Here is a 16,068-nt window from a genome sequence, read left to right on the forward strand (position 1 = left end):
TAAATTTGCCATTTTCACAATAACATTCTACCCTTGTCCATTGCTTTGTTTCTATACAGTCAACAAGACCCAAGCTTTTTCGCTGCTGAATAATGCATTTTATAACCTTTTAGCATTAGTAGAGGCATACGATGCAAGAAAGCAAGCTTTTTTTTTTTTTTATATGTAAGCCCCAAACACGAGAGGTATTAGAACCTATAGTACTTAGTACCATGCTTCGGTTGGAGGTTGAGAAGACGAAAGAAGGTATTTGTTGACATTGAACTTGAACTTCTGTAGACTATAATTTTCAGGAAATATGTATGAAGGAAGGTTGTTCCAGAAAACGGCAGTTGAATGAATAAACGAGGAAGATGAAAAGTTGGTTCTGTAAGTTTGAAGTTGGACAGTAAATGGATGTTGGCTGGTGGCGGCATGTGTTCAGACTGTTTTGAAAGAGAGAGCGGGAATTATAGAAGCCAATTCAGAAGAACAGTGCTGATGGAAATATCTGTATAAGAGCCATGCAGCAGAAACAGCAAGTGTATGATCAATGATATTAGTACAGATCCTTGTACTAATATCATTGATCATAATGTGTTATATCTCTATCATAATGTGTTTTGTAGAGATGTAACACATCAAATGTGTTACATCTCTACAAAATAGATTTCTTCTACCTACTAAGGTAGGCCACATTGATAAAATCATCCTTCAGTTTTTATCTGTCTGTTTTCTAAACTATTCTGGGTTTTCTGTTCCCAAGTTTGGTATGTTACGTTTGATAGCATTAAACGTTAGCTGCCATTTTTCAGGTCATACTGCAATACAGTTTACCCAGTTAAAAATGGTTGTGCCCATTTCATATAAAAGAAAGACAGATAAGATTTTTGCTTTGTTGGCTCATTCTGTTCTTCTTAGCCCCCCCCCCCCCCCCCACACACACACACACTGAAGTGGTCCCAATAAGGATTGTAGCAATTGTATATAGAGTAGCAGTATGTTCTGCATCTGACCAGTATTATTTGGTGTTCACATTTTATGAACTTGTTAGTTGGTTTCAGACATTGGGCAATGTCCAACTTTTATCCCTCATTGCAAATCTCTGTCCTTTTACTGAGGTTTAAGCTTTGGGGGAGGATGGCAAATAAGGCACAGCAGATGGGATGCTTTGCTACAGAATGGAAAGCACTAAGTATGTAGCAACATTGCATGATGGAAGCACCAATTCTCCCAAGCCTGCTTTTGTGGTTTTTTTTTTTTTTGATTGCTTGGGACGAATTCATAATGAATAATTCTCTGAATGTCAGAAAATACAATCAGCATGATTTTCACATTGATCAAGACTGACTTGCTTTTTGTACCTTAGATAAGGCAGTCTTCTATTGAAAGGAGTGGGCTGTGCCTCCATGTCAGTAGTAACACATTGACAGAGATCCCGATATGTAGGAACTTTCCATGATCATCAGTGAGGATGCAGAGCACAATCTTATCTGAAATGCATTGTAATCCCAAATCTTGTGTTAAATTTGGTTGACTTTTTCCCATAAGAAATATCAGTTTCACTATCTGGTTTGTGGGTAATTACTGGTTTTTGAAGTTTCAAGTGGCCCTCTTTAAAATTTGCAAACCACATAAAGGTATCCAAAGACGGAATCTCCAGTGAATAGAACTCAAAAAAAAAAAAACCTGAATCCATTTCAGTCCCCTTTCCTGTAATTAAAGCTCTGACCCTTTCCTTTGATTATTTCTTTGGATACTACACAGTATCCAAAGAAATTTTGTACATTTTATGACTTTAAACCCCTCCCCCAATCAGTTCCTGAATTGTCATATTCTTGATTTTCTTGATTCCGTTGGATCTTTTGTGAGAATCAGGTTGAGAATTATTCAATACCCTTGTGCTTTCTATAAAATGTTTAAATAAATAGCAGTCAACTAGTTGATTCAAGAAACTACTCTAGCTCGTGTACTTTTTTTTTCAAGATTTCCAAGAAATTAAAGTCACCCACTCACTCTTGCTTTCTCACTCAAGATACCTAATATGATTTTTATCCTACTTTCCAGAATTACCCACCCCAATCATATTTCCCTTACCACTTAGAGCCAACATCTGCCTAGACCTGACCAGGCTCTGGAAACTATCGCTTTCAAAACAACAGAACTCTACCCTTTTGCTCCTCCCTCTCCCTGAACACTGTACTAGGACTGGCCAAGCTGAGAACCCTCCCTCCCTCTGCTTTGCAAATTATGTAAAGCTTATGGAGGAAGTTATTCTTTATGCAAATTTAAGCAGATGTAAACATGTATAAAACCAGGAAATTTTTATCTAGTTACTATCAGAATTTGAGTTCTTTTGTTTTGAAATAAATGCTGTATATTCATATCAATTTTCTTTTGTATTTTTTAAGTTACTCTTGCTTTGTTTAATAGAAGTTGGCAAATCATATTTTAAAATGATGTAAAATTTATTAATTTTTCAGCTGTGTGTAATTCTGGAACCAATGCAGGAGCTCATGTCTCGGCATAAAGCTTATGCACTTAGTCCACGTGATTGCCTGAAAACAACACTTTTTCAGAAATGGCAGCGAATGGTAGCCCCTCCAGGTGAGCAATAGGAAGAAATTATGGTTAGCCTGAAAATTTGTTCTTTTAATTTAATTCCTGATGAATAGCAATTCATGATGTGTTATTTATATTTTTGTAAATGTTAAAATTTCTCTGAAAGCAACAGTAATTAAAATAAAATGTTATTATATTCTTCTTATTGATATTTTTTAGAAATATAATGTTTGGCTTCTACATTATGCATTTTTACTTATCACACAGGCAATGAGCTTTAGGTTAACATTGCTAGTTTAAACACAATTTAATCTCGAAAGCTACACTTTAAAAAAACTCTGCAGTTTTAAATATACCATTCAAGATTTAAAGGGGGAATGTCAATGTGTGACTTCTTCTGTTTTGCCATGTATATAATAACAACAGAAAATTGATGACTAGTGGCCATTTATTTAGATAGTTATCCTAAATTCTATGACGATCATTCTGTATGACATTTTTCCTTTGTAGTCAAAAACTATGCCAAAAGAGTCATTTAGTACATTTTTATCTTAATTTGTTAAACTGAAATTGAAGTTTGAGAATAATTAAATCTAATTCTGCCATACAAGAGAGGTTTATTACAGTCCCTTTTTGCAAATCTTCTTCAGAGGCAGGTGGTGGGGGGGTATTGAGAATTACATTGATTAAAGTGACAAATTTACTATATGTAAATGTGAGTAATTTTTGATGTTTTCATAATCCTCCCCCTTTTATTCCATTTACTCTGAGGAAAACTCACAAACAGGAGTATTAGGGGAAGGGGGTAATGAAAACATTAAAAATTAGTTATTTGCATATAGTAAAAATTGAGCAATGTATTTTTCGGTGAGCCATATCTTTAGTTTACTGTATCCCTCACCCCGCCCACTACTTTTCTCAAATAGAATGGTGTCCTTTTTTCAGATTAATACTTGTATTCCCAATAACCATGTCTTTCAGCAGTAATATATTAAATTGAAATTATATATTTATAATTTTAGATTTCTGCTGAAGTGTAGCTTTTGAGATTAATCTTTAATTAACCAAAGCAATGTTTGGCACAGTTTTGTCAATCTAATATGCTATTTATTGGTAATGCATTTCTTCTTTTAAATAATTTCAGTTTGTGAAAAGATGAATTTGTACAGAGTAGATAGTGATAGGATTATAACATTTACAGTTATTTTTTATTTTTTTATTGGGATTGCAGCACAACTTGTATTGCATTTTAGGAGTCCTTCACCAATAAATGAGAATGTAAAAAAAAAATATATATATATATATATATATATTAGTTTTCTATTTTTGTTAGAGCATGCCAGATCTGTTGCATTTAGTGATGTGAGTATAGAATAATCTCAAAAAGATTGTTCTTGAGAATTATTTGCTGTTGTTTGTAATGATGCAGTTCCTGCTTTCATTACTGTTTAAAACTTGTAGTTTTGTGATTGACTTTTGCATGCTATTTTTCTTAGTTATGAAACTTGTGAATCTAATCTATCTTAGGTGCCTAAGATAGATTACTTTTGATTGTAGCTGTACTACAAAATGGAAAAGATTTTAAGTACAAGAAAGATTGCCATTATTTTCAGGTTGGGTTGACCCAATGTGAATTTTAGTTCCTGTGGTATTCCTTTAATTATAAGTGATTTTTGCCCAGTATCTTATGACTTAATTTATTCTTATCTATGTAGTAATTATTCAGTGGATTTTTTTATTTGATTTCTTTTTGCATAGATTAAAAATTATGTTCATTGCATTCAGGTTGCCCTGATGAGTAGCAGAATTGGTATAATCGCCATTCTCCCAAGATAGCAGTTTTCTAACCCCCTAACACTGCCTCAATAGCACCAACAAATATCTTGTATTCCTTCTACAGGGTGTCTCAAAAATATTGGTACAAATGTTTAGAGGAGGTAGGTAACATCTAAAGGAATGTGAATCGCATAGGAACCCATAACCAGAAACATCACGGGAAAGTAGTAGCAGTGGCACAAGAAGCAGAAATGACACAAGACAGTAATTAGTGGCAAACATTTATTTCACAAAATATTAACAATGGAGTAAGAGATGGATGCATTTCTTGATGTTACAACAGATGCTTGAAGGTCCCACCATGAGACGCGATGCATGCGTGACACCGACGCAGCATGGATTGGCGGACACAATCGAACACACCTGGAGTTTCTTTGACAGTAGCAGCAGTGCAGATGAGTCTCGCCATGAGATCCATTTCCGTCTCCACAGGCGATTCATACACGATAGATTTGAGGGCCCCACAGAAAGAAATCAAGGCTCAATAAATCAGGTGAGCGTGGGGGCCAGGCAACGGGTCCACCACGGCCAATCCATCGACACCCAAAATGCCTGTTCAAATGGTCACGAACACACCTTCCATAATGGGCAGGCGCCCCGTCATGTTGAAACCAAATGTTGCATCTCACATTTGCTGGAACATCGTCAAGTAACCCTGGTAGAACTTGTTCAAGAAAGATCCGATATTTCGCGGAGTTCATGCGAGATACGATAACAGGATACGTTATTCTTTCTGTAAGTTGGATAAACCTTGTAACAGATAATGGTGTACAAGATATTTGTATTTAATATTTGATTTCTTTTCATTTGTGGGTAATGTCTGTTGCTCTGTAATCTCACCAATGAAGGTTATACCTCCTCAGCTGTCAATTTGAGTGTGTTTATAGATTAAATTCATTAGTTTGTGTGTGAAGTTTGCTAAATCTAAGTGTATCTCATTTTGTTTGGTGTCTTTACCTTTTGAGATGAGAAGATATTGGAGTTTCCTTTTAATTCTGTAGGTGTCAAATTTCTTAGAATGCTATTTGATCGAAAATTATCCTTTAGGCCAACGTTTCTCAAACTTTGTTCTGTGAGATGTGAACAAGTGTTCCATGAAAAATTGTAATAATAAAATAAAATAAATAAATTTTGCATATTTGTAGTGTACACTTTTGTATCATTATAATATTTAACATAATGTTTTTTTCCCGTTATTAATATACTGCCATAGACTAATAATCAAATAGACTTCAGAACACTATTTTTGCGGGCTTTGCATAGAGAAGTATGCTTGAAAAAAGGAACTTCTGTTTTCATCGACCATAGTAGTGCAACTGTGGTCAATGAAAACGAACACAATATTGTGATGCTTCAAAGTGAGAATGAACAATTGCAGCCTTTTGTTCTCCAAAAATCCGAAGTGAAAAAACAGGAACCAACTAATAAAAGACCAAAACGAAAGTATAATGATAGTTATTTGAATTTCGGCTTTACATGTGTTGAAAATAAAGATGCTCCTGATGCACAGTGCATCATATGTAAAAAATATTAACAAAGTGTTCTTTGGCTCCTGCTAAACTTGTGTTTCGTAAGTGTTCTGTGAATATGTTATGAGATGAAAAGTGTTCTGTGACTAAAAAATTTGGGAAATGCTGCTTTAGGCTGTATTATTCTAAATAAAAATTATAATTTTGCATAATTTGGCTGCTTAAAAGTTGACTTCACAGTGGTATTTGATAGGCCGAGTATTGTCTTCTTTATCTTTTGCCACATTTTTTATACACTTCAAATTTTTAAATACTGCCAACTTAAATCAGATGGAAGCCAAAATTATTATCGATGGATTTTCCTGTTGGATGTATATGGGGCTACCCATATACAGTATTTAACACTTGTCAATGTTAAACTTCAGTTTTCATCTTTCAGCCCATCTGCCGAAAATTTTCTTGATCCTGTTGCAGCATATTGTCATTAATAACCTTCATATCATCTGCAGACTTGGACATTAAGCCTGATACACCATCATCAATATCATTGATAAATACAGAAAACAATGATAGATCCAACAACGAAACCTGGGGGACTCCACTAATAACATTAGTATACAGTGGGCAGTGCCCATTGATTACTGCTCTGTCTTCTCCCACTTAATGATCCCTTTATCCATAACAGCAACTTGCCCTTAGTGCCATACTGCTCAAATTTGTATAGCAGTCTTTTATGTGCAACAGTATCAGAAACTTTCCTGAAATCCAAGTGTATGATATCAAAATTATTTTATTGCATCTTGTTGCTTTGTGATCACATTATGTTTATGTTCAACAACTTCTCCTCCACTTTGCTCTCAGTTATTACAAAATCATTTGTTAGGGTTTGATAAACTTCTAGCTTCCACTTCCCTTTAGAATTCTTCATGCGTGAATGTAGATGCAAAATACTCATTCAGTTTGTCAGCTATCTCAGCAGGATCGTCAACAGGCAAACCATTGATATCAAGGGGACCATTTTGATTCATCCAATTCCTTCTAGAGTTTACACAAGTAAAGAATCTTTGCATCCTTTGCCAAGGATTTCTCGTAATCTGCCAACTAGCTTATATCTGCCGTAGGCTTCTGGATAATTTATATGCATCCCTCGCATTTTTCTTCTCTGCCCACTGGTCTCATTAGCATCTGACATCCATTTAAGCCTAAGCCTTTAACAATGTTTCCTAGTTGGAAATGTTGTTCTTGCTATTGCTATTGCATCATCAGTTGGTCCCACTTTAATTTAAAAACTGTCTCAGACCGCCATAGTCACCTTTACGAAAGCATAAACCCTTCCCTTTACCCCTGATGGTAGTTACATCTTTAAGTAAATCCCACATCAGTACACTGTGATCACTTCCACCTAGTGGTTCCTGTATCTCTAGATTCTTAATGTGTGAATAATCAGATCGAGTATTACTCCTTCTGGTTGCCTCTTAAATATGCTGCTGCAGAAAACAGTCATCCAATTAATCCATAAGTCTTGCTAGTGTGCGAGTGACCAACCCCCAATTTCCAGTCGATATCTGGGAAATCAAAATGTATTTGTTTATTTCCCCAATAGAAGATTTATGTTTTGTAGTATGGCAACTTTTATTATTTTTATTTCTTTTACCAATAAAGGAATTCATACATGTATAATATACACTCATGAAGTTAATTCAGTTCCCTTACTACTTTCTTAAGCTCATATTTCAAGGTTCATTTCTTAAAATTATTTTGTTAAATAACTTTTTAATACTCTTTAATTTCAAAGACTTTGTTAGATTTATCATTGCCACCATTAAAAATGTTTGTTTATAATTATTTTATTTAAAACATGACCTAAATCACCATCTAATTTCATAAATTTTCAAATAAAATAAAAATAAGTTGATTTTAGAAATGATCTTTACTCATTCTGAATTTTAACAAAATGTATGATGATTTTGTAGCTAATTTTTATTATCCATATATATATATATACACACGAGGGCTGTTCTGAAAATAAGTGGACTGAGATCATTGCTCTGAGTCCAAGTCACTTGGGGGGTTGGTATTGGTCTCATTTTTGAAATAGTGTCCTTCACATTCTATATACCCCTTTTACAGCAGTTCACTAGCTTCTGAAAAATGTGCTGCAGCCCATTTTCTGAAAGACATTGCAGGATAACGGATGTGGCAAATTTAACTTCTTCATTTGGGTTAAATTTTTTTCCCTCTCAACTCTTTTTTTTGAGGCTCGGGGAAAACCCAGAAATCGCATGGTGTGAGGTCTGGGCTGTGTGGAGGGTGGTTTAATGGTTGACTACCAATTTTTACTAAAGCTTGCATTGCTGGTTGTGTGACATGTGCCCTAATGTTACCTTGAAGAAACCATTCTTGATTAAGCAGTTCTGGTCTGTTTTTTTGCGAATTGCTCCTTTGAGGCGAACTCGCAGTGTGTTAGCATAATATTCTCCATTTACAGTTTGTTTCTTAGGAACCTAGTGCTGCAGTATTATTCCGCGGGCATCAAAAAACAAAATGAACATCAATTTTTTGATGAAACAAAAACTCAATTTTTTTGGAGGCGGTGAACCATGGTGTTTCCATATGCTTGCCTGCAGTTTGGACTTGGGATCAAAATGTTTAATCCAGGCCTTGTCACACAATTATTTTATTCAAAAAGTTGGGCTCTTCTTCCACCTTGCCAATAAAGGCTTGACAAAGTTCAATGCGCCTTTTTTTTTTTTTTTTTTTTGTTTTGTTTTGTTTTGTTTTGTTTTGCAGTCAGATTGAATGGTACCCATCTTACACAAACACGTGACATGTTAAGGTGCGTCTTTACAATTTTGTGACACCTTGCTACACCAACATTTAACTGAACTGCCAGGTCATGAATCGATAAATGTCTATTTTCTTTCAATAATGTTTTGGCTTCCTCAATGTTTTCATCATTTATTGAGATTGATGGACGCCAGGTTCTTTGTTCATCTCACATGCTTTTTTTTTTTTCTGTCCTTAAAATGCTTCCACCATTTAAATATGGCCATTCTGCCCAAAGCTTCTTGAATTATCTCAAACGTATTCTGACCACTTTGACCTAACTTTACACAAAATTCAATCACGAATCTTTGTCTAATAGTTAACAAAATATCTTTCTCATCCCTCATCATAAAACACACTTCACATAAACTGTTATAACAAAGACAAAAATGAATACTACGTGATATGCTTGCACAAACTAAGTAAGAAAAGGTGGGTGGACATTCCTAGACTGCAAACTCTCACCTGTTTCCATAGCAACGAAGCAGTGTTGCCAGTCTATTTTTGGAACAGCCTGTGTGTGTGTGTGTGTGTGTGTGTGTGTGTGTGTGTGTGTGTGTGTGTGTGTGTGTGTGTGTGTGTGTGTGTGTGTGTGTGTGTGTGTGTGTGTGTGTGTGTGTCATTTGCTTTTCAGGATGAAATTCAGTTTTTCTAAATTTTAAGTTATATACTCTAGCCATTTAACCTTGGTTTGCAGAGCTTTAGAGCAGTTTAGAAGGGTAGTAGTTGTTTTATGTATTGGTGGGAGCAAAAAAAGGCTTATTTTGACTGATTAATCCCATTAGGTGCTACTCAGCGGGGTGCTCCAAATGACCTTAAAACACCTCAAGAAGTAGGTATGTGAAAGTGGCAATTCCCTCCCTTCCTATACACTTATAATCAAAGGTGGTGGTAAACTCTAACCAATAACACTGATCTGGGCCTTTTTCTCTTTACAGCCATGCCTCCTGTTGCCCAGCATGTGTGGGGTAACTCTTGAAAAACTGATTGTACTGCATGAGCTTATTCTAGGGATAAGAACTAACCAATGAACTGAAAACTAATACTTAATTTTTTTTTTTATGATAAAAGTATTAGTTAACTATAATAATAATATAAAAATCAATACTTAAGATAGGTTCATATGATGATTTATAGTATATTTTTTTATTATGCTCAGTTGAAATCTTGTATGTGTGTGTACATACATATATATATATATCTATATATTTTTTTTTTTTTAAAGTGTTATACTAATATATGCCTTGTCAATATTCACTGTTGCAGAACACAATTTTTCTCTTCTCTCTCTGGCAAAAAAAAAAAAAAAAAAAAAACTGTATCATGAACTAATCAGATATATATACAAGGGGATGCTGATACATTCCTTGCCCATAATAGAAAGAAACAAGATAATCCAGTTATATACAAAGTTTTGTTCAACATTTTTTTTCCTTTTCAACTCCACACACCTACAGTGATGTTCCAGCATTTGTAAACCTCTCAAATTGGAATCGAATGACTCCCTAAACCAGACTTCTGTTGCTAGTATGGCATTTGATACCCTTTAAATCTTTTTAGATTTGGAAAGAGTAAGTCTGGGGTTGCAAGATCCATTGAATATGAGTGATGGTGAAGAAGCAACTGTGGTTCCACTCCTTTGACTTTTCTTTGCTTATGCCAAAAATTCATCGGCACCTTGCTCAGAATAGTGAATGGCAGGTAAAGACAGGACATGCTGTCTCTTTTGATCAGTATTCAGACTCATTTGGTAAAAAGTTTCTGCATGTCCAAAGTGTGATGAATAGCACATCCAGCACATTCCACAGACATGCCTAGATTCTTGTCTATCCATTTAGCAGAAATTTGTCTATCAAAGAATATCGTAGTGTAAATGGCATCAAAATTTTCAGAAACTGGTCTTCTTTTCCTCTCTATAAATAAACCTTCTTAAAATTTGTAACTTGGCTTTTGATGGTTGAATAGTTGGACGCTGTTCTCCTAACATTGCCAACATATCAGCATGAATTTCCTTTTGTGTTTTCCCCCCTGTAGAAACAGGTATTCTGTAAGTACCTTACTTTCAGTTTTGCTGAAAGTGATGTTTTGGGCTTATATCCTTTCAACCTCTAAAAAATGAAAATGGATATTAGGATTTTTTGAGCATTTGGCTGGTCAACATAAAATAATGCTAAAAAAAAAATCTTTTACAGAACCTATTTTAATACTTTTTTTATTTAAATTTTTAGTGGCTTTGTTTCTATTGTGCTAAATGCACAATTTGAATTATATATATATATTATTATAATTAATTTTCTATAATCCTTTCGTTTTTTTTTGTCTAGATTTAAAGCAATAATATCACTACATCTCAAACTTCCATCTTGCAGTCATTTTATTGTGTCTACATAAGGCTTCTACATTTTGTTGCAAATAATAAAAATTATATAAAGCCTGGTATTGATCATAGCTAGTTCTTTTTCTAAACAACTGCAATAATCCTTAAAAATATACTATTTTTATTGTGTATGATTAAATCAGTAATAAAGAAGTTGTTTCAGATTTGAAAAGCCCTTGGATCTGAGCATGCTGGGTTCGTTTTGGTCCCAGATGTCAGTGTTAAATTTTTAAAATCAGGGATTGGAGATGTACAAGGAAACTACCTGCTGTTAATATGCAAATACGGGGTGCAACAAAACAGAGGAAAAGTGGGTGGGGTGGTGAAATTAGTATACCGTAACAGCTGTTTTTGTGTCAGTTTTATAGTTGAGATGATCTCATTTTCATGGTTCAATAGGCTGTGCCATCAAATCATTTTAGCTAGTTACAGACAGTATATATGGAGCATATGGCCTTAGTTGCTGATGCTCCTAAAACCCTATTACAACAATAGTTAATCCCATTTGCATGAATTACAGTAATAAAGTAATCATTATTGATGCTACTGAAATTATTATACATCAGAAAGTTTAAAAAGATTCCAAAAAAGCTTATTAATTAGAAACTAATTTATATATATATATATATATATATATATATATATATATATATATATATATATATATATGATATTTTTTAATGGAATTACTGTGGTTAGATTGAGTCTTAATCCTTATGTATAGCTTATGTCATCATGGAACAATAATATCCCCCTTCTCATCCAATTTGGGAACAATCAGGCATGAAAAGCGCTGGTGTGGTGTAAAATATCTCTGACTTCAACTATTCAGGAAGTTTTTAGATGAAATACGAGGAGGCCGAGTAAATGAATGGATCAAAACTATTTGAATTTTCCACAATTCAAAAGCATATAATCAAATTCAAATTGTCCAGTCTATAAGTTGTAGAGTATTGGTTTTCTGTGTCTTTTATATTTAATCTTGAACTTAATTACATATTCTGGTAAATTATTTTTGTAATTATCTCTGCCATTCTCACACACACACACACACACACACGCACGCACACTTAAATGTGTACACCTTCCTTGTTTCACTTTTGCGTTAATAAAAATAAGTCTAAATATTAAGAGAATTTCACTGGGGTCATTTTTGCCTCCAGAATGGACTGAAATTATAAAATGAATTTCTAGTTGGCTTGATAATATACTAGTTATATTGCATAGTACTTTACATAGTTATCATAGTTATTCTGCTTTGGTCAGATACTCGAGTAGACTTACTGAACTTTTTTTTATTATTATTATCGTTATTATTCTTTTGCAGTACTATCTTTAGCAGTCTTAAGAACTAGTAACTATGTTTGAATTCTTTTACAAATGCATCATATCATTATTGCAATAGCTGAGTTAATAGCACTGGCATTTTATAGTCAATATAACTAGCTTATTATTATGATACTTCTACTTCCGTACAAAAAAGCCAGATTAATTTACCATTTTCCATGTAACCACGATTAATTAGAAGCAAATTAATTTCTAGAATTTTGGTAGTGTTGATATTTTTTTTTTGTTACACGATCATCACTTAGATACTTATTAAACATATTGCTAGAGTAAATAAGCAATACAAAATTTTTATTTAAAAAATATGACTAAAAATCTGATAGTGTTTGTGTGTTGTTGCCCTGTAAACTTTTATTAAAAACATCAATTTTGTAAGCATTCTAATATTTACACTGTATGAATGGCATGTATTTATTGTTTTATTTCCTTGTGTTACAGAAACCCAACGTCCACCCAGTAAGCGTCGTAAAAGGAAATCATCTACTACAAACAGTGCTAGCAATAGTACAGGGGGTACTGGAAGTGGTAAAAAAAAGAACATGTCCCCTGGCCCACCTAGTTTTTCCTTAGCATCTCAGGTTAGTAATATGTAAGAAACATACTAACTTGTCAGAACAATTTGTGGTCATGCATTCGTAGTTTGAATATTCATGGTTTACAAAATTATGTGCATTTAAAAATATTAAAAAGTTTTTAAAAATTGGGAAGAATGGAAAATATGAAAATAGTACACTATTCTTAGTGCACCCACAATGAACTTCACGAAAAGAAATTGAAAGTTTTTGGTTCATATTATGAAGATAAACAGCTGTGTCACAGGCCATGTATATATCTTTTGCTGTGGAGATCTAATCATAATTTCAATTTTTCATTAATTCAGAATTAATTTAAAAAAATAATAGTTGCTGACCACTGCATAGGACTACTCCTTTTATATAGGCACAGCTCATAGACACACACATGCAGCACAACATATGTGCTATCAAGAGTTATATTTAGTTTGAATATATAATTGAACAGTGTCATTGACATTGTTATTTCCACAAATTGGGGAAAATAAGTGTGCTTTTCTTATTTTGTAAATTTTATTTATCCAAATAAGTTTGTAATTTGGATACTTCTTATGATAAAATGGAAAAAATTCAAAGTGAAGAAAATGGAAGAATATTAATACAAAAGTGAACATTTATGCAGATATACCAGATTCCTTTGTATAAATTTCTTGGTCCCAAATCAAAGGGGTTTTTTTTGTTTTGTTTCTCTTTTGTACATTATTGACAGATGTCTACCTTTTTATAAGACAGTAATCTGCAAGCATGTCGGTGTTCCACCTTCCTGGTACTTCTTTCCACCTCTTTATATCTTGGTGGAGATCGCCCTGTTCCTCTCTGACTGAATTAAGATTTTCTGATAAAAAGTCTGCAACAGTAAGAAATGAACCTTCAAACTCATCCTTACAACAATATAATTTTTTAAAATTATTTTGCATATTTTCAGTGCAATTGGCATATTTCTTGGACAAGAAAGAAAGAAACATTTCTGAGGCCAGTCCATGCTTCTTTTTCAACTGCAGCCATCATGGGTATGGGTCTTCTTTAAGTTAATCATTTTAGCCTTTTTATGTGTTAATGCTATATATTTTTGCTGTAAATTGCTCCCCCCCTCAACCCAAGAATGTAAGAGCTGCCAGTATTGAATAATTGAACAAAACATTCTTTGTCAGAGTATAGTGGTTTGACCACTTGTCACTCATTTGGAAGATCTAGGTTAAAATCCCATAGACTGTAGGAATTCATAAAGGTCTTTTATTAATTCAGGATTGTAATTAGCCTGTCTCGGAAAGAGGGAATGGAATTGTTTTCTTATGAGTTACTCTAGGTTTTTCAGCCCACAGATATTCCTTATGAATATACACTTGTACAGGCATATATACAATACAAAAACAAATTTTGCACTGAATGTAATAAAATTTTGGGTATTAGATTTCCTCATTGAGGGGGAAAAAAATTACTATTTCACTTTTAACTTTAAACTCTCTGCTTAGCCACCATGGAATTTATTCCATTGGTCTATAAAGTTCTTCCCAGAGGCAAAAATGAAGACACTGTATAAAGCACAGATTTACACCATTTTCTCCCTTACCAATTAACAAAATTAAATGATACACGAAAATCGGAAAAATATTATCTACAGGTTAGCAAAATAAAAATAACTTTATGCTTACATACATGGCTTAATTAATATACATACAGTACTAACAAAACATAACACTTTGTAACCTGTAATTCAACACACTTTGTTTACTGACATTATTTTATTTTATTTATTTATTTTGGGGGGGGGGCGGATTGTAAAATCTAAAAAAGTAAAAAAAAAAAAAAAAAAAAAGATAAACATCAAATATATATAACGAAGAACACGACACGCAGAAATTGCAACTAACACGATATGCACAATTGAGGTATGGAGTAAAAAGATTCTGAACAAAATTTTATTTTACTGTACTGTAGTGTTCTTCGTCTTTTAAAAAGAAGCAGAAATTTTTAACAATTGAATCAAAGGTTCAGATTTTAAACAGACTTTCAAAAGGAGAACATGGGTCTTCTTAGCAAAATTTTGAGTGGTTGGAAAGTCAATTATAAGAGACATTAAAAACAAGGGAAAAATTTTAAATTTCATATCAAATCTTGATTCAGATGGTGCAAAAAAAAAAAGTAAAACCATGAGAAAAGCTATGTCCCATCCCTTGAAGATGCTGTTTATTTATGGTTCACACAGAGATGAAGTTTAGGAGAAACCATGTTGTGTAAAAAGGCACTGGATTTTAACAAAAAATGAGGTGGTCTCCCAGATTTTAAAGCCAGTGTTTTTATTTCTAAACTTATTAAAAAAAATTTTTTTTATTCTCCAGAACAATATTTTTGATAAGTTCATAAGTCCGAACTACCCCTGCCCCAATTAATTCGGATTATCAACATTCTACTGTATTTCTGTTTACCAAGCTTTGCTACTTATAAGGCATTCATTTGGATGTCAAGTAGTGCCACCTCACTGGTCTGGTCATTCTTTGAACTCTTGCTAGAAGCTCTGTTTTCTTCAGGTTTGGCCTTAGGGTCTGAACACATTATTTTTAATGTTGTATGGAAGAAAAATGACATCCTTCTCTCTGCTTAGGACACCATGTGCCCTTTATAAAATGGCGCCTCCGTAGCCAGGTGGGAAGGAGCAGCAGTGCGTAGCACACGCTTCTTGATTAGACCGGGGTTCGAGCCCGTCACCACCAAATATGGAGAATGCGGAAAGGTCATGGAATGACCACCGTATATCCCGGAGCAATATGGCCTTAGTTGCTAATGCTCCTAAAAACCAAAAATAACCCTTTATAACTGCTTGTTTACACTGGTAAATTTCATATCTGTATTTCATGCTTCCACTTTTGAAGCAAAATGGCCAGGTTCTAGTCATTAATCACCTGTCCTTCTAGTTCTTTTCAACTTTGAATCATCAGCAAACCTTAACTTCTCTATATTCTTGTTGATGTCATTAAGGAATTTTAGAGATCAGTATTGGAGGGACCCCCCCCCCCCAATACTGATCTCTAAGGAACTCCTCTTGCTACGGTGGTCCACTCCATAGAATGTCCATTTATGACTGGTATTTGTCCTCTTTTAG

General features: G+C 33.8%; 1 protein-coding gene across 4 annotated transcripts in view; it reads left to right on the top strand.

Annotated features, from left to right (window-relative positions):
• The window catches only part of LOC150085658 (LIM domain-binding protein 2-like), a 323,298-nt gene that overhangs the window by 283,649 nt on the left and 23,581 nt on the right, over positions 1-16,068 (top strand). For 3 of the 4 annotated variants that reach the window (XM_090373421.1, XM_090373422.1, XM_090373424.1), the window contains 3 exons: positions 2,463-2,586; positions 9,458-9,508; positions 12,835-12,974. In XM_090373421.1, coding sequence (XP_090229547.1) covers positions 2,463-2,586; positions 9,458-9,508; positions 12,835-12,974 — 315 coding nt within the window. The remainder of the gene's footprint in view (positions 1-2,462; positions 2,587-9,457; positions 9,509-12,834; positions 12,975-16,068) is intronic. The other variant, XM_090373423.1, reaches the window with a different exon arrangement.

Source organism: Mastigoproctus giganteus, chromosome 5 (assembly GCF_048544385.1).
Source record: "Mastigoproctus giganteus isolate SK-2022 chromosome 5, ASM4854438v1, whole genome shotgun sequence".
NCBI lineage: Eukaryota > Metazoa > Arthropoda > Arachnida > Uropygi > Thelyphonidae > Mastigoproctus > Mastigoproctus giganteus.